A 19,217-nucleotide genomic window follows, 5' to 3' on the forward strand; every position below is an offset into this window, starting at 1 on the left:
AACCATCATCCCAAGATAGACAGGCCCTCTAGAGCCAGGAGGAGGGCTTGGGACTTGCAGCTCGGATTCCCCTGAGGCCTTTAATGGCCGCTGCCCATGGGCACAGGTGTTTTCCCACCTACTTTCACCTCCACCCAAAGCTTTCCAAACGTGGATTCACCATTTAACAAATGAAATGGAACTTTTTGTAATATAAGGTGCTTTAATTAGTGACAGTCTCGGTAGCAGAAAATATGTTCACACCATTTCCCTTCCAGAAATTTCTAAGTGGTCTCCAGAGGTCTCAGAAATAAGACTCAGATTTTCGAATAAAAAGAGTTTGCCTGCTTGAATCCACCATTGCTTTAATGTTCAAATTTTGAGTCTGTCTTTTTCTAAGTGGATCAGACCTGAAAGCGTTCAAATACCAAGTGCCTTAACATTTTTCACAGTTGCTTGTTTCAATACTCAAAGTCTATAAAGTATGTTTGCCCTTTCCATTAATATGAAATTTTGGGTGCATGCATGTGTTCACACGTGCGTGTGTGTGTGTGCGTGCATGGCTGTGAACTAAAGCAGGGAAAGGAGGAGAAAAGGTTCAAGTATAGCTGAGAAAACTCCAGTTTGACTACAGTCCTCAGGTCCTAACCATACGTCCTAGATTTTTAGGACAGTCCTAATTCCACATATTTAGCCCTGTGGTCAGACCACATATCTTCGTTGGGAAAATATGGAATCTGCTCAGGGAAATAAGCAGGTGGTTCCTCACAGCCCTAGTTTCCATTTCATTATTTGCTTATATGGAGAGGCAGCCCTTTGAAACTCCAGCGTCTGAATTATCTGCTTAAAGTGATGAAAAATACCCAGGTCATCCAATGGCAGGTCTGTTTCCGGTTTCTTTTCCCTGGACTGTAAAATGTAACGAGCCACCTCTGTCTGCCTGGTCAGCCCTGCAGATGAGACCCTGTTATCAGTCCAGGAGAAATTCAGCTCTCCACATTCTCACGGACTGCCGGCTGCACCCCCTTGGGGCCGGGTGCACAGAGGGGCAGGCAGAACCTCCAGAGTACGACAATACAGCAAAACACTGTTCCCTTCGAAACCCCAGATTATAATAATTAATAATCTGCCGATCATGGTTCATCCTCTGTACTGTTAACTTATCTCTTGGAGGCAGATGGATAGGAGTTACCACGTGAGAACTGGAGCCACAGGGCACCAGTTCAAGATTGGATGGTGAGAACAAAACTGTTAATGAAGACTTTTGATTTCTTCTCATGCGTTGCGCAGGATTCCTAAGCCTTATCAACACTTGGGAATACCCAGTGCAATTTTTTTTAAATAACCCCATGTTCTTTGCTAATAGGAAACAGGAAAGACTGGTTTAAAAGAGTTTTGGAGCTGGGTCTGGTGGGAATTAGAATGACACCACTGGTGTGTTTCACGTCTACTACTATATGGATTCAGATAGAAATCACTTTCAGTGCCTCCCCTCCCCTCCCTGCCCCCTACGGCCCCTGTCATGTACAGGAGCTTGTGTTTCCTGCTGATTAAAGAAAAAAAGCCACTGTATTTACCAACACTGCTGATCCAGCCAATCCCTCTGGCCTCTGTGTTCTAAACTAATGTGGGGTTTGTTTGAGTCTGAGGTAGGCTTAGGAGTAGAGAGGTTTAGACCACCCACTTTTTTGGATCTCGAAGACAGTGCCAGATCTAGGTTGAAGTGAAGCACTTCATGCAAGCTTGTGGGTTTGAGTAGAGACAATTTTAACTCTATCAGAAGGTACTTTGCAGGCATTTTCATATTAGTGTCCCCCAGGGGATGGGGCTAAGCCTGGGGCCCCCGACTGCCGACACCATGTGAACCAATCCACCCGCACACAAGGGGCAGCTTTGGTTTCCTGGCTTTTCAGCAAACACAACATTTATTTAAGCATTTTCATTAAAAAAAAAAAAAAAAAAAGGAGAGACCAGAATGTCGCACATTCTCCCATCAATTGCCTATTGGATCTCTATCCTAGGAAACTGCTGAAATCAGACATGCTCAACCCTTTCTGGTGAGGAACTAGTTTTGAGGTTGCCAAGTAAGTCAGAGAATCATAGATTATTCAACCCGGATCCCTGGCTCAAATTCTTTCATTTTATTGGTGTGGCAACCATGGCCTGGAGAGGTAAGAGGACTTAGCTAAAGTCATAGTGCCACTGACTCTTTATTTACTGATTTAGTTGTGCGTCAAAGAAGTGTCACACATCTACTACACATGGGCACTGTGCTCAGCCCTGGGTATACCTTCATGAACAAGACAGGAAGGATCCCGTAAGGAGTCTGCAGTCTGCTCAGAGAGATTCATGCTAAGAAAATAAGCGTCACAAAGGAACTGTATTTCATGAGTTAAACGGACAGCTAGGGGGTAGGGAGACGCTGTCTCAGGTAGGGTCTTCACGAAGGTCCCTGGAAAGTGAGTTTTTTAGGCACTGGGAGAGGAAGGTGTACGTGGCGGGAGCATTGCTGGTAGAGGGAAGAAGGGGCGTTCCAATAAAGAAGTGAGGGCAGCGGCAGGCCAGACCGATTCTCCAACAGAAATCCTCTTCCAGTTACATGTGGGAATCAGCGGACCGTCCATGTTGCCCTGGTGGATCTTGAATGGCCAGTGGAGGTTATTATTTGATGTCATGTGAAATTATTCAGACGTTCCCCACCTTCTCTTTTTTCATCTGTTGTTGTAGAAGTGAAATACAGATTAGACCGGGAGAGATTTTATGTCAAATGCGTATTCTACTCCATCCTGATATGGAGAAGGGAGAAGTTCACCACACCTACATGCTTGCTGAGTTACAACATAAAGATAAATTACTCACCCCTGAGTATAACATACACGCAAGGATAATGCAACGCAGCCCAATCCCTCTTTGCTCTTCCTCAGCTAGAAATAGCCTTCCCTTGCCCTTAGCTCCAGGTCTCTGTCATGATACTTTGAAAGAGAGAGAGCAAGCACAGGAGTGAGCATGAACGGGAGGAGGGGCAGGGGGAGAAAATCTTTAAGCAGACTCCCCATTGAGTGCGAGGACGCCCCTCATCCCCTCCCCTTACAGGGCTCCATCCCAGGACCCATAAGATCATGACCTGAACCAAGAGTTGTCGCCCAGTTGACGGAACTACCCAGGCACCCCAGACTACCTAGTTTTTATGTGTACACCCATTCTTTCTAATGTCTTCTAAGTTCGTTGAGGGTAGGATGGTATTGAATTCGTAATCCTCTAGCAAACCCAGCACCCAGCATAGTGCCATGCCCGTAAAAACTACTCAATGAATATTTGTTGAACGAATCATATAGAAAGACTTAAAAATAATCTTTAGGTAAAGGCGTCATTAGAAAGGGAGTGTTGCTTTTTTTTCTTTCTGGCTTTTGCGCAGTGGTCAGCCTAGGGAGCTCATCATGATGACTTTTATTACCAATAACAAAAAATGGCCACCACGGGATCCTTGCTTAATTCCTGCGATGAAGCGCTTGGCTCAGTGACAAGGATATCACTGAGGACAGAGAACCAAACACTGAGCTGTTTAACAGAACCCTCGGCAGGGCTGTTGTTGTCTCATTCCGGGGACGTGTGAAGTCATGTCTGAGCGCTCAGTTCCCAGCGCCCAGCCCCCTCAGTCCCTGTTCCCAGTTCAGACAGTGACACAGACCCTGCATCCTGTCTCCTGACCCCAGCTCTGCGGGCTCCAGGCCAGTCCCACCAGAGGCAGCTTGGCAGCTGGGCCCAACAGGAAGTGCACTCAGCCCCAGGAGAGCCTCCCAAGTACAGGTCAACTCTGTGTCTGCTGTGGAAAGCTGGGGGGAAGGATCTTCGCCCTCAATGCAGTCCTTTCCTCTAATGCTGCTCCAGCCCCACTCCCAAGCAAAGGACAAGAACTGCAGAAGGAAATAGGAAACTGTTGGTCTAGGGCCATCTACTTAGCAGAAAACTGATGAAAATCCCAGGTCAGATTCCTGTTTGATGCCAAAGCAAAGAACTCCCACTGAAGTGATGGTGATTGGTGGTGGTTCTGAAGATGAAAGATGGGGGTAGGACCCAGAGGGAGTCCATCCTCGCCTGGTGGGTGCAGGGCTAGGTCCCTCCTGCTAGATCATCACTCCAACAGTTGTAGCACATCGCTCTCATCAGGAAAATTCACTTTTAGTGGCAAGGGAGGGGTTAAAAAATGCTAGCATCTGAGCTGACAACGTGAAGTTGCTGGAGGTCAGAGGTGGGAGACAAAAATAAAGATATTAAAACGGATTAATGTCAGTCATTTGCTGATTGGCTCTTTGCCTCTGCTAAGCACTCAGCCAACAGCAGGGAAACTGGGCCACGGGTAACTGGGCGTCTGGGCCGGAGGCGCTACGAGGTGTTTATTATTTAATGGAGGAGTCCCGTGCTCTAGACTTCAGGAATGACAAACTTCCCTCCTAATGTTCTTCATGAAGACACCGTATGGCCTAGTTTACTTTGGGTTTAACAGCCTGTAATTATCGTTAGATGAGGAGAGAAAGCCATTATATTTCTTACTACTTTCTTTTGCCTTCATCCTCACAGAAGACATAAGCCATAAAGAAGAAAAAGAAGAGGGGAACCTGGGTGGCTCAATGGGTTAAGCCTCTGCCTTAGGCTCAGGTCATGATCTCAGGGTTCTGGGACTGAGCCCCACATCGGGCTCTCTGCTCAGCAGGGAGCCTGCTTCCCCCTCCCTCCTCTCTGCCTACCTCTCTGCCTACTTGTGATCTCTGTCAAATAAATAAATAAATAAAATCTTTAAAGAAGAAAAAGAAGACACCAAACTAGGGAAGCAGGCCCAGCCCTTGGGACTGGTAGCCCTTGGGACTGGCAGCCAGCAGTGGGGGGTTGGGGTGGGGGTGGGAGGGTGTGGGGGTGGGGTGCCGAAGCAATGCTATGGGTTATTGTGTGTGGGGCTGGAATCCCCAAGAGACCAATTAACACCTCGTTCAGGGGATTACCCACTCCAGGATTTGCAGATAGTTCCTTAAACAGCAGTGTTTGGACTCTACACTCACATGTTGATAAAAGGGCTTCCAGAACCAATGAAAGGTCCTGCCGTGGACTCTGGAGGAGGCTTCAGTCTTTGGGTTAACAGCTTGGCCCTACATTCATTGCTGGAGGAATCCAAGCCTGACAAAAGATCGCTTTTAAAGGAGAAACTCTTTTTCTTAGAACCGGTTAGCAGTCTACTTGCCCTCTGAGGCTGCCGTTGCCCCATCCCTAGGGCTCTTCCAGGGGTCTGCATCTCCTAGGACTTGTAGCTGGTGTGTGCCAACTGGCTTTGGGCCGCATCTGTGTGATTTTAGCTTGGGAATAGAATCTTCGTTGCTGCCCGTTTTTATTTTAAACTGTTTTGCCCTGTTGCCAAGGTGCTTTCCAATTAGAGGAGCTTTACTTCGTTTTCTTCACGTTGCTGTATTTGTTTGCTGTGTTGCTTACTAGGGAATGACTTTGTAATGGCAAGGGTGGAGAGCTGATGCTGCGGGGCAGTTCGGCAGCCTCCAGAACCTACTTGTTTGCAGCCCCAATACTAATGAGCCAATCCCCAGACAGAAGCCATCCTGGGCATTTCCCTGTCACCCATTCCCACTGTTATCTCCCTGGAAAATAGGGTAACATTCATCTTGCAAAAAGTGCATAAAGATGAAATCAATTAGAGATCCACCCTGCTGTTACTTTAAATTCATAGAGTCCTTATTTTGTACATGTGGAATCTAAGCCTGTGTCCCTTTTCTTTGCACGTGTAGCCTGTTGCTGTGCGCACTCAGTGTTAGAAACACCGAATGTGCCCATTTCGTTAGAAACCCTAACTAGGTTTTGAATCAATAAGATGTAAATACTGTAAATAGAGTTTTGATCCGTAATGCTTTTATACAAAGTTTTTTATTTTAATAAAATGCTTCAGTCTAAAAAAAAATTTTTTTTTTAAACTCACAGGGCCTAAGATCATTAGAGCTGGCAAAGATTAATCCAATCTTATTTTATAGATGAGGAAAGGGAGTCCCAGAGAGGAAGAATAACATCCTCCCCCTGCCCCTCTACCCCCAACAACTGCCAAGGTCTTAAAGCCAGTGGCTAGCAGAACTGGGATAGGACCAGGTCTTTTAATTTCTAGACTGGTATTTAACTCACTAGTTAAAATTGTCATAGTTCCAACCCAGGTCTCTCCCAGAATGCAAGAGTCAATTTTTCTGTTTGGTGTTGACTCCTTCAGGACCACCTGACTAGTTTAACTTTACTAAGCTAACATTTCAGAAATTAGTTTTCCCATCACCTGTATAAGAATTATCTGTTAAAAATGCAGATAACTGGATTCTCCCAACTTTCAGAATCGGAATCTCTGAGAATTGTACCCACAATCCGGATTTTAATGAGCTTCTTTGAAAAAGTCTTATGCATTTGAGAACCATTCTATGTGGCCCCAAATCAAGTTAGTACATTTTATTGTTTTAACATGCTTACTTACATGATAAAGTCAATAAGGAGGACTATAACAAACTTAACAGCTTCTATAAAGCAAGAGAACCAGTCAACAAAATGAAAAGGCAACCTACAGAATGGGAGAAAATGTTTGCCAACCGTGTCTTGGATAAGGGGTTAATATCCAAAACTGACAAAGAATTCATGTAACTCAAAAAACAATAACAAAAGGCCCAAACAACCCGATTAAAAAATGGCAGAGAAACTAAATAGACATTTTTTCCAGTGAAGATGTTCAAATAGCCGACAGATCCATGCAAAGGTGCTCAACATCATTACTCTCGGGGAGATGTAAACAAAACCACAATAAGAGGTCACATCACACCTGTAGCAATGGCTATCACCAAGAAGACAAGAGTTAAGCATTGGCAATAATGTAGAGAAAAGGGAACCCTTGTGCCTGTTGATGGGATTGTAAAATAGGTCGGCCATCATGGAGAACAATATGAAGGTGCCTCAAAAATTAAAAATAGAACTGCTATAGAATCTGACAATCTCTCTTTTGGGTATATATCCCAAGGAGATGAAAATACTTTATGGAAGAGATAGACATGTGTACTTCCTTTTTTTTTAAATTTTTTTTAAGATTTATTAATTTTTTGGTGGGGGGAGAAAGAGAGAGAGAGAGAGGCAGAGGGAGAGAGAAACTCAAGCAGATTCCCCACTAAGCAGGGAGCCCTATGTGGAGCTTGATCTCGGGACCCTAAGATCATGACTTGAGCCGAGGGCAGACGCTTAACTGACTGAGCCTCCCAGGTACCACCGTACCCTCATGTTTATTGCAGGATTATTCATGGCAGCCAAGCTAAGGAAACAACCTAAGTGTCAATGGATAAATGGATAAAGAAGCTGTCCTGGCCACAGGGTCTTGCTTGCTCATTACTGCTTTTCTAGATTCATGTTCATTTAAGCCCTCACCTCATTTGCAGCTTTTTTTCTGGCAGGAATTCCCCACCCCATTCAAGTTCACCGAAGAAGCTTGGAACCAGGGTTCAGCCACCCAAGGCACCTTTACCCCGGTACTGTGGGGGACTGAGCTCACATATCTCGGCTTTACCTTCAGAGTCTACCAAGCTTACAGCTTTAGAACTTCCTGGGTTACATTTCTGTTCAATTTCTAGTGCACAAATATTTATTTCTTCTTTATGTATATGTGCATGCTTTATTCCCTCTCCTCCAACTGTCTTTTCAATCTGATCTTTAAAATAGGTTATCTATAATTGCGAAGTGTTTAGAGAGAGAGGACCTTCAAAGCATGAGCTTGCAATGCCATCTTGATCCCCAGATGCTGGTCCTGCGGATGAGAAGAGCAACAGTTCTCACAATACCATCTTGGAGAAATCAACTGTTATTGCTAACGCAATGGGTTGCTACTGTCCTTTGTTTCCCATAGGACATGCGTTACTTTCCTAATATGGCTCAGTGCCTGACAAAGCCCACTTGATGTAGTTGGATTTTCTCTTAAATGACTTTATTAAGTCCATCAGTGATTCACTTAGCAAGCACTTTTGTAATAAATTTGCAATATCCTCTAACGAAACGGATCTGGAGGACGGCCAGACTAATTTCATCAGGAACATGGTTTAAAAACGAATGAATCATTCTCCAAAGCACACAAGATGGTTATAGAAACATATTAATATGTTTTCCTCTTTCCACACATTAAACTAAGATCCTCTGCAGATATTGAAACAAGCAGAAAATTCCCACAGATTAAGAATCCCAACCAGGCTTTCAGTGAGCTTATGTGCTTTAGCTTAGAAAGAAAAGTCATGATACACTGCTGAATTACATCAGTGAGGAACAAAGGCGAGACTGGGTTTGGTTTGAGAATCCCCCTAGCTGTGTAGTATGCAAATCACTGCAGCAGCATGAATTATGCAAGAATTTTTTTTAGGGGCTCCCAGAGAAACTTCAGTTCCTTCCATTAAAAATGGTTGCGTAAAGCAGTCCAGAAAATAATTTTTGGCAGGTCACTATACATAAGTGAGTTGTTCGAAACTCATCTACGTTTTTTCCAGTGTTACATTTGGTGGTTAGGATGACTTGTCAGGTCATGAGGGGCCACTTAACTCACAATTGTAGAAGAGGACGAAGAAATTCAGTTTAGTATGAGGAGAGTTATAATAAAGATATGCAGATGAGGGGCCCCTAATAAAGGCTGTGGGGTCAAAGAAGATTTCCTAGAGAGGTAATATCAGAGTTAAGCTTACAGAAAGAAGCAAGAATGCCCGAGGCAGGATGAGGGTGGTAGTGGTGGGTGGGGAGGGGGAGAGGCAGGATTTCAAGTAGGAGGAAAAGCTGGCTCATAGCATAAATAATTTTCAGATGACCAGCATCTGCACCCCAAACCTCTTTTGACCATCTGCACCCCTTACCTCTTTGCCCACTGTTGTACTCTTGGTGTGAGGGAATACACAGGTCCCTTCCTCCTGGAGAGTTGAATGTTCTTTGCCTAATCCTTAGTACAACCACAACACTGAGCAGCTTTTTATGATTTTGGGGGTGACTCCATGGTAAATGATTTGGAAAAAAGATGGGTGAAGGATCACATTGGAAGCAGGGAGAGAATACTTGGAGAAGATCTCAGTAATCAAGGCAACAAATGATGATGGTTTGAGTCCCTAGGACCTGGCTGATTCAGATGTGAGAGGTAAAGGAGAGATGTGTGTCTTTACTGTCAAATGGGGGGAGGGGGGCGCTCAGAGAACAGAGGCGGGTACTAGTCAGGGTTTTCCAGAGAAAAAGGATCAGTGGGAGACTTATTATGAGGAACTGGCTTATAGAGTTTGGAGGCTGAGAGGTCCCATGATTGCCTATTGCAAGCTGGACACCCAGGAAAGCTGGTGGTATAATTTAGTTGGAGTCTGCAGCCCTGAGAACAAGGAGAGCGGATAGTAAAAATCCCAGTCTTAGGGCTGGAGAAAATGAAATGAGATGTCCCAGCTCCATCATCGAGGCCGGAAAAAAAAGGTAAAAATATATCCGTCTTCTGTCTTTTGTTCTATTTATGTCCTCAACAGATTGGATGATGCCCAGTGTCTTGGACTATTGGGCCTGCTATGACAACATACCACAGACCTGTGGGCCTATGACAACAGAAATATATTTCTCACAGTGAGTTCTGTCTCCTTGGTTTCATACTACCGACTTCTTGCCTTGTCCTTATATTGTGGAAAGGGAAAAGGGAGTTCTGTAGGGCCTCTTCTATAAGGGCACTAATCACCTCCCAGGAGTCTCACCTTCTAATACCATCACCTTGGGGATTAGGATTTCAACATAGGAATTTGAGGGATCTGGGCACAAATATTCAGACCATAACACCCACCCACACTGGGAGCACAATCTACTTTACTGAGTCCATAGATTCAAATACTAATCCTTTTCGGAAACATCCTCACAAACATGCCCAGAAATAACATTTAACCTGGGTGGGCATCCTGTGATTATTCAAGCTGACACAAAAAATTAACCATTACAGTGGAACCATCCCAGAGATAAGGCATATAGGAGGAAGTGGGAGGGGTGTGTGGTAATTAGAGAGCTCAGTTTTAAGTGCTAACTTTGGATCAGAAAATTCTCTCTTGCTACATCATCAGCAGGGAAGAGACATCTATTTAACAACCATGGTGTTGACTAACGGGGTCTAGGTTGGCAATTCCAGCTGGGCAGGTCTGGAGGAGGTCTGAAGGGTAGACATGCGGCCAGTTGGAGAGAGGTGGGTATAGTGGGATATGGATTGGTGAGAGTTCCTGAAAGTTCTCCTGCCAATGTGATGCACTTTTTAAGTATTCCTCTTCTTTACCTCTCTGGTGGAACCCAGGTTTGGCCTGTCTTGCTCTTGCCACAGTTGGCACCCAAAGTTTCTATCTCCCAGTGACTTGCTCAGAGGTTCCTGTGGTGGCGGAGAGAATGGTTTTGGTGTAAGACTGGACTGGCACCTACAAAAAGGGTTTGGCTTCCTGGGGGACAGAAGTAGGGCTAGAAGTAGAACTTAGAAGAAATATCCAGTTAGTAATGGGTCACTTGGAACCAAGCTGGTCTAAGGAACCAGACTGAATGCCCATATTTTGTCTACTCTATGGAACTCACATCCTGAGATTTCTTTATACTCTGGCAAAATAGTTTTTGTATAGCAAATTTCTGAATTTTAAATAAAAAAGCATTCTGGAAGCTAGGGGAAAGGTTATAATTCCAAGGGCTGTCTGTGGGGAAAAAAAGAACATCTCTCCTTTTCTTTTTCATTTCCCTGGAAGTGGAAAGAAGTTACTGTTTCTATAACCAAAATGCTTAGGAGGGCTTATCTCTGGGCTACCATGAAATGCTGTGATCCCAGCATTGTCACCTTCGGCTTATGGATCTAGGAAGAACATCAGGTGGTTATAGATGGGAAAGGGCAAATCCCAGGGATAATTCTAAAGCAGGGCAACGTGGTCTTCAAAGTGGAATGTGTTTCATCAAAACTTATTTTTCTTCTGGTTCCCTATCACATAATTATTAACATGCTTATCATTTTGAATGCTATTTATTTATCATTTATACCTTTCCTTAGATTAAGAGCTTCTTGAAAACATAACCTTAATCTTATTCATTTTCTTACTTTCTAGAGCCTAGTCCCTAGAGTGACATTCAATAAAAACTCAGCCAGTGTTTGTGAACTGGATATGAACGATTGTCATAAATTCCTCTATTCTTCATGATTTCTTCGCCACCCTTCCCTTTTTGGAAGGCCCTCACCCATTCAGACCAACTGAGCCACCCAGGCACCCCAGAAAAATATTATTTTAGTCAAGACTTAATATTTTAGAGCAGTTTTGGTTTCATAGCAAAATTGAGAGGAAGGTACAGAGATGTGCCATGTACCCCTACTGCCCCTACACATGCATAGCAACACTCCCATTATCAATATCTCCTACTAGAGGGGTACATTTGTTACAGTTGATGAACCTACATCAACATATCATCATCACCCAAAGTCCACAGTTTATGTTAGGGTTCACTCTTGGTATAGTACCTTCTGTGGGTTTGGACAAATGTGCAATGATATGTATCCGTTAGTTCACTACCCTAAAAATCCTCTGTGTCCCATCTGTTCATCCCTCCCCTGCTCCTGCCCCAGCCTCTGGTAACCAACCACTGATCTTTTCACTGTCTCCATAGTTTGGCCTTTTACACAATGTCACTTAGTTGGAATCGAATAGTATGCAGCCTTTACAGATTGACTTTTTTCACTTAGTGATACACTTTTAAGGCTACTCCATGCATTTTCATGGATTGACAGCTCATTTCTTTTTAGTGCTGAGTAATATTCCAGTGTCTAGATGTACCACTGTTTATGTACCCATCCAGCTACTGAAGGACATCTTGGTTGCTTCCAAGTTGTGGCAATTATGAATAAAGCTGTTATAAACATCCATATGCAAGTTTTTATGTGGACATAAGTTTTTAGCTCCTTTGCGTAAATACCAAGGAACGCGCTTGCTGGATCATATGGTAAGAGTCTGTTTAGTTTTGTAAGAAACTGACAAACTCTCTTCCCACGTGGCTACGCCATTTTCATCTCCATGAGCAATGAAGGCGAATTCTTGTGGCTCCCTATCTCGCCAGCATTTGGCGGTGTCAGTGTTCTGGATTTTGACCACTCTAATAGATGTGGCAGTGCTACCTCACAGTCACTTAAATTCGTGTTTCCCTGATGACATGTGATGTACTTATTCACTGTTTAGGCCAGGAAGGTGGTCACCAGGTGGGATCTCTTCCCACTTGCTTCAGCCCCTACACCCTTTTCCAAATCATCTGTGTGGTGAGGACTCCTGTTCAGCATATCCTCTAGATTGTTTTAGACTATTCTGCATATCCTTTGCACGCTAGATAACAGGCCTGCCCCCACAAGGTTTCTCTCAAACAAATACTCTCCTCAAACCGTGTCATGTCAAATGTTAACATGAAGATTGACCCAGTGTGTTGAGCCAGCAAAGCACATCTGAAGCAGCGGCTTCAGGAGCTGTTTTAGTTCGAGAGGTGAATCCGTATTTCCCAGGGAGAACAGAGCTACTCCAAGCAGGACAGTTCCTTTTTATTTTCATTTGTCCATGGTCCCAGAATTCAGCAAAATTCTGTTGAGCGGGCGCCTGAGTGGCTCAGTCGGTTAAGCGTTTGCCTTTTGCTCAGGTCATGATCCCGGGGTCCTGGGATAGAGGCCTGCATTGGGTTCCCTGCTCAGCAGGAAGCCTGCTTCCCCCTCTACTTGTGTTCTCTCTCTCTCTCTGTGTCAAATAAATAAAAATCTTAAAAAAGAAAATTCTGTTCAGCCGTGTTCATCCTGTGACACAAATGCCATAAAGGGAAGAAATTCACTTCTCCCAATGGACATTCGTTTCTCCAGGGTTGGGAATCCAGGATGACACTAGGATGTTTACCTGTGAATATCCTTCCGTGGGCAGCCGGGGCTCAGGAGACGGATCTATCTGAATGTATGTCTTACGTCCCTACTGTTGATGTTGGCAGTGTCTTTGGGTGAGACTTTTCCTAACCAGCCTGGCAGGACCCAGCACAAACCTTTATCAAAAGGGCGGAGGGGAGCTTTGGGAAATGCAAATGTACATACGGACAGAGGAGGGCTTATAACTGATGATCTCTTGTGTATTGCTCATTAAGGGGGTCAACTCAATAAACAGCATATTGCCTCTTCTATGTCAGGGACAGATACTCTTATCAGAAACAAGGCTCTTATTGTGCTAGCTTCCCTCTGATCGCGGAGCAAAGGGGTTGCTATGCATGGGCACTGATGGGGACAGTGAGGAGATGGAGCTGGAGTCTGGGGGGGCTTCACTCCAAACAGCATTTAAAAACACTAGCGTATTTATTGGCATAATTACTAACCCACTATTTCACTTCCTACTGCAATGTGAGGTCTAGCGTGTTGAGGTGTGGGTTGCTCTCTGTGGTCTGTCGTTTTTTAGGCTTAAACTTGCCAACCTTTTAAAAGAGATTAAACACCCATCGCCTACTTTGTAAATAGTAGAATTTTTAGAAATAGCAAGAAAGAAACACATTTCTTTGCATGGACTTTCTATGCTATCCTCTTTTACTTTAAACATCTGCCATAAGCATTCAAGAAATGAGTCAGAAAATACTGGGGAGGAATTCACGGACTCAAAAGAGAGACCCTGTCTCAATTAAAATAATGGCTGAAGAGTAAGGTTCTTCCCTGTTGGGTGTGTGCATGGTGGGGAGCAGGTCATGTTTTTAGGGGTGCCTTATGGGTGATTGTAATCGAGAAATACTATCTCATCTAGGGGCTAGTTTTGGGGGAGTATCATAATTAAGAGTCTCTGAACAGGTTGCAAAATTGCCATGGATGCTCTACCCTTCTGGAATAAAAAATAATTCTAGAAGTTTCCTTTTACTGAAGGCATAGGAGTGATGAAACTCTATGAAATGGATTTCAATTAAGTGATTATCAGTGCCCTTCGATGTGCTGACCAGTGCACCAAATTTGTCATCACACCTATCTGGCTCTGTGACTTGGCCTCGTTGTTTTTACTTCTCTGGTCCTTATCTGTCAGATAGAGGCACCAAGAGTGTCTGCTTCGTGCAGTCATGAGAATTCCATGAGTTAGTGGCTGTAAAGTGTGTGGCCCATAGAAAGTGCATGGTATACATTGTGTGTTAGCCTTTCTCTTCCTCTTCCTCTCCTCTTGTTTGTCTGCCCCGCCTTTCCACACCTCTACTGAGTCTATTCTTGCCCCCAGACCACTGAGAACATGAATGTGCTCCATGGAAGCCTCAGAGGTTCTCATCACTTTCCAAAGGGCAGGAAATCCCTTGAAAGCCCAATAACCAAAAGAAGACCAAGAAATAACTTCCCTCTGGTCATCTGGGACCCAGGAAGGACAACAGTGTTCCTAGGTAGATCATGTGCCCTCTCCTCACATTCTACAGGCGAGAGTAGCCAGGAAAAGCTGGAATGAGGATTCATATGGGCTCTTTCACTGTTTTAGGGCTTTGGGGTTATACTTACATTTGTAACATTCTCAGCTGTAGAGCCGGACTTAGGGCTAGGGAGCTGGGCTTTGAAGAGCCAGGTCATTCTAAAGGAATGCGAGGAGCGCATCTTTGCCGACAGAGGTTAAATAGAGGGAAAGTGGATAAGTAATCTGCTATCTCTCAGCTAATGGCTAGCTGGAAGTTAACATTTCACTAACTCCAGCAGAGAAGCTAATGAGAAAGCTCTACACACGGTTTTACTTAGGAGAGGAGAAAGCAGCAATGGGGGTAAGATGAATTTCTCATTACAGCACACAACCCCCCCGTATGCGCCAGTTTTGTTTTGTTTTATTCGGTTTTGTTTTTAACAGGTCCATGTTTGTCACTCTTAGAACAGGCATAATAATTAATGTTCCAGGGCCAATGCAACATACTCAATGTGATGTTAAGTAGTAAATGTCAATGTAATGATGTCTTTTAGCATCATCCCATCTATTATGTGCCTGTTGTAGGATAGAAACTGTAGTGAAGCCTACAGGAGATGCAAAGACCAGCAAGCAGTGGCCCCTTGCCTCAGAGGATTTATAATATATTAAAACACCAAAGACATGCAGCAGTGTTTTCAAACAGCCCTTTCTAAAATCATAGGCTGGGGCACCTGTCTGGCAGTGGTGGTAAAACATCTAACTCTTTTCTTTTTTTTTTAAAGATTTTATTTATTTGACAAAGAGAGATCACAAGTAGGCAGAGAGGCAGGCAGAGATAGAGAGGGGGAAGCAGGCTCCCTGCTGAGCATAGAGCCCAATGCAGGGTTCGATCCCAAGACCCCAGGGTCATGACCTGAGCCAAAGGCAGAGGTGTCCCAGGCATCTAACTCTTGATCATGGGGTTGTAAGTTCAAGCCCCATGTTGGGTGTAGAGATTCCTTAAAGAAATAAAATCTTAAAAAAAACCCCAACAACAGAGGTCTGTTACCAAAGAAGATTCCCAGGACCCAAAGTAGATGGGATGCACAAATCTGCCTTTAACCCCTACCCCCATAATTCAGGTAAATACTGAGGTCTGCATGGCATTGTTCTGGTGTAAGTGTAGGCTCTGAGCCTAGGGTGTAAAGCCTTCATTTTTTGTGTCTGTACAGTTAGTGTAGTCAGATCCTATAGGGGAGTGCCTAGGGATATTGAAAGAAGTGTGCAGCCTATAGGCCTCAAGATGAGAAAGACAACATCAGTTGTGTTTAAAAAGTAGAGGAATTGGCTTTGGCAGGTAAGGAGTAGCTTGATTTCTATGGCAACCAGAGGAATAAATGACTAGAATCCCAATGTTGATGGAATGCCCTGTTGAGGGACTGATGGGCCCATCATCAGGGCTTAGGCCTAATGCTTTTTCGCATGCTGTCTGGTCAGAGGGAAATCCAGAGGTTTGCTTCTCCATAAATATTTATCAATAGGTATTTTGGGAATGAAAACATACCAGGAAAATAAGTCTAATTTACACATGTGTGTCTTTGTGTGGACGGGCTGGGCAGATTGGATATATCTGTTGGGTACAGTAGATGGTGACTCTGGGTTGGTTTGGGGTGCTCCTGGTTGGGATGTTGAAGGTTTATTCCTGGGGGGAAGAGTCTGTGAGAAAGTCTGACCCTTGGAAAGGAGAATCTATAGAGAGACAGCAGGTAGAAAGAGGGATGCATACATGTGTTGGGAGGAAGACTCAATTCAGGGAAGCTCAGAAGTTGTTAGAAGTGGACTGTGGGAGAGAACCAGTTAATGCTGGGAGCCTGGGTCCAGTTATCTGAATTGGAGGACAGTGTCTTTTAGCTGAACTCTTGACCTTGAGCCCGAGATGCTCTCCCACTGCACCAAACATGGGGGGCATTTATAGGACTCATAATGAGATGGAGGAGAAGTGGAGTCCTAGATGGGGGAGTGGTAGACTGAGGTGGAAGTCTTTGGACAAATCCTTTTATAATCCTCTAGGTAGTAATGGTCCAGGAGCTGAGGAATCCAGAAGAAGGTGGTAGGGGAAGCCTTTGGTTCAGGGCCTGCCTCTGGGATTTTGCCTTTGGAATTCTTTTATCCTGAGATGAAAAGTTTTACCCTGAGAACAGTTTACCCTGAGAACTGACTCCATTTACCCAGTCCTTGGGAAGTTGTACATTAAGTGCTGTCAAGTCTTGAAAACAAAAGAAACCAACTTTGTCACTTTGCTGACCCTTGAGGGGATACTTTGGCTCAAGACAGAACAAACTGTTCTTGTTCAGTAGCTTCTCCAGGCTTTTCTTTTCGGTATTACAATAACTAACTGAAGCCTGAGAAGCGTCATCTCTCACCTGCATGATAGCTCTTGATCCACGGGCTCCCTGGACACTGGGTAACCTCACCCTGTCGTTGGTCTTGGGTTCCTTTTTGGCCCCCAGCTTGTGCTAAGGGAATGCCGGGTTCCATCATGCTGGGGGCTCAACTTTGGATGGTGAGAAAGTAAGTACAGAAGAACTGGAAGAGAGCTCTAGGGAACACTCAGCAAGGTGGTTCTGAAGCAGGTCAGGGACCCCGGAGAGCTGTACTTCAGCTCCACAGTGGCAAGATTTCCTGTAGGAAGACCTCTGGGGCCTGCACCACCTAAGTTCAGCTGTCTTGTGAGAGCCAAATCCCAGAGAACACATTCTGCTCAGCATGGAGATAAGGGACCTTGTTTATTTTCAACACTAACACACCAGGACATACTCGTCCAAGGAAGTGAGTGTTAGCTTTTTCAAAGCCTCACAGTTTGCTAAAGTTCTCTTGCCCCTCTGGCATTCTCTCCAAATACTCAGTGGTGGCAAATCTCTATATGTGGAAAATGAATTTATTCTTTTCAATTATCCAAATCCTTAGGGGCCAGGCTCAGTGAATAAAGTAGGAGCTCAAACAAGCTCAGTTATAATATTCTGATATTCTTTTCTTCATGGAAAATGTCCCTAAAAGCAATTATAATAAGAATTTTAATATTAGACTGAGCAATGGGAGCCCACTTGGACTCATCCCCCAGGGGGAATATTTTCATGACCATGCTGTACTTAATGTATAAGGTCTACTGGTTTAAAAAAGAAGTATCATCACTTTTCCTCTCATATATCAAATTCCCAGGTCGACTATCATTTCTCAACTAATACTAAATTTAGAGTTCCCTCTGAGAATTGTTGTTTCTCTAAAACAAATCTCTTTTCCTCTTTAAAATGTTCTTCAGTCACACATAATGTGATCGAAAAGATTGCCTTTGAACAAACAAAATTGCATGATGATTTTACCAGAATTAATGATTTTGTCAGCTCATGTTTGATGGGACTAACAGCTCTTCTTCACCACATGCGGATTCAGTGAGATTTTAAGCAAACAAAATCTGTATTAGAGCTGGGACACTAGCTTTAATAGTGATAAATACTAAGAGAGAGGTTGTATTTGAACCACCAAAAACTTAACCTGAAAAACTATCTGTGTGTGTCATGGAGTGTCTAGCTGCCTAAGCATTTGACTGCTTTAAAAAGATAAACCTTTCTCATATCAAGAACATTCTAAATTTCTTCCTTGGCATTTGAAAATTTCAAGCTAAGGATGTCTGTCCTTGCTCATGTTACACTCTCTTCAACTTGGGCAGTTTAGCAAAATCCAAAAGATAAGGTTTGAACACGTCTATCTCTTCATGTCATCACACAGGGAAGTCAAATTGCTGGGCAATGAGGGAAGGACAGCTCAGTTCTCACAAACTGCAAGTGGGTTTGGCAGAACTTTAGCTGGAAATCGCCAAGGCTCATTCCTTTGGAACCCTCCACCTTGAAAACTGATTACGTGTTTCTTCCATTTACAATGGAGATCTGTCTAAAGAAATTCTAAGAGTTTCAAGATTCCAGGTCCCTTTTTTAAATCTCTGTGTCTTTTGAGAAACGGATTCATGGCATAAATAGGAATGTAAGAAATTAACCTGGATCATTATAACTGAGGGCTAAAAGTGCTCTTTAGGTGATAAACAGAGAAAGAGAGAGAAAGTCTAATAGTTTTTGCTTTAATCATTCAAGTAAAGGGGAAATTCTACTAAAAAGTGAGTCATTTTAATTTTCATTACATTATCTTGAAATTTCAAGTGAAATTTTATAAACAGAAGTAAAGCATTACTAGACAGGTAATTTCTGTCTAATAGAAAAAAAGCAAAGTCTGTCTAGTAAAAAAGTAGCTACGTTTTTTTTTTTAAACATTTTATTTATTTGAGAAACAGAGAGAGAGCATGAGATGGGGGAGGGGCAGAGGGAGAAGGACAAGAAGATTCTCCACTGAGCAGGGAGCCCAACGTGGGCCTTGATCTCAGGACCCTGGGATGATGACCTGAGCCAAAGTCAGACACTTAATTGACTTGAGCCACCCAGGCACCCCTCAGTAGTTACTTTTAAAAAAGGCAAAAAGCATAGCTAAATGCATTGCCTAAAAGTTTTGCTATAAAATATGTAAAAGAGCCTGTGTGGTTTGAGCCTTTTCTTAGGGAAATAAGTGGTTTATGGTCCATGTGTTTCTCCAAGAGTTCAGTTTATTTCATCAAACCCCTTAAACTTTAGATAGACTTTGTAGATAAATACTTCCTACCTGAATACTTGGTCAAAAGGAACTTTTTATGGTATTTATGGATTGTCAATCTACTTAAAAATAATGTATGTTCCTAAAAATATTATACAAACAATATTAAAGAAAAATTTGAAGGGAAAG

General features: G+C 43.5%; 1 protein-coding gene across 1 annotated transcript in view; it reads right to left on the minus strand.

The window, feature by feature from the left end:
• LOC309860929 (uncharacterized protein) overlaps window positions 1-19,217 on the minus strand; it is a gene marked incomplete at its 3' end in the record, with an annotated part of 207,947 nt that overhangs the window by 62,500 nt on the left and 126,230 nt on the right. Inside the window, exon 3 of the mRNA XM_082723358.1 lies at window positions 7,745-7,792. Within this exon, the coding sequence (XP_082579484.1) occupies window positions 7,745-7,792 (48 nt within the window). The remainder of the gene's footprint in view (window positions 1-7,744; window positions 7,793-19,217) is intronic.

The sequence above is a fragment of the Mustela nivalis genome (genome assembly GCF_964662115.1).
Source record: "Mustela nivalis genome assembly, chromosome: 3".
In the NCBI taxonomy this organism is placed as follows: Eukaryota; Metazoa; Chordata; class Mammalia; order Carnivora; family Mustelidae; genus Mustela; species Mustela nivalis.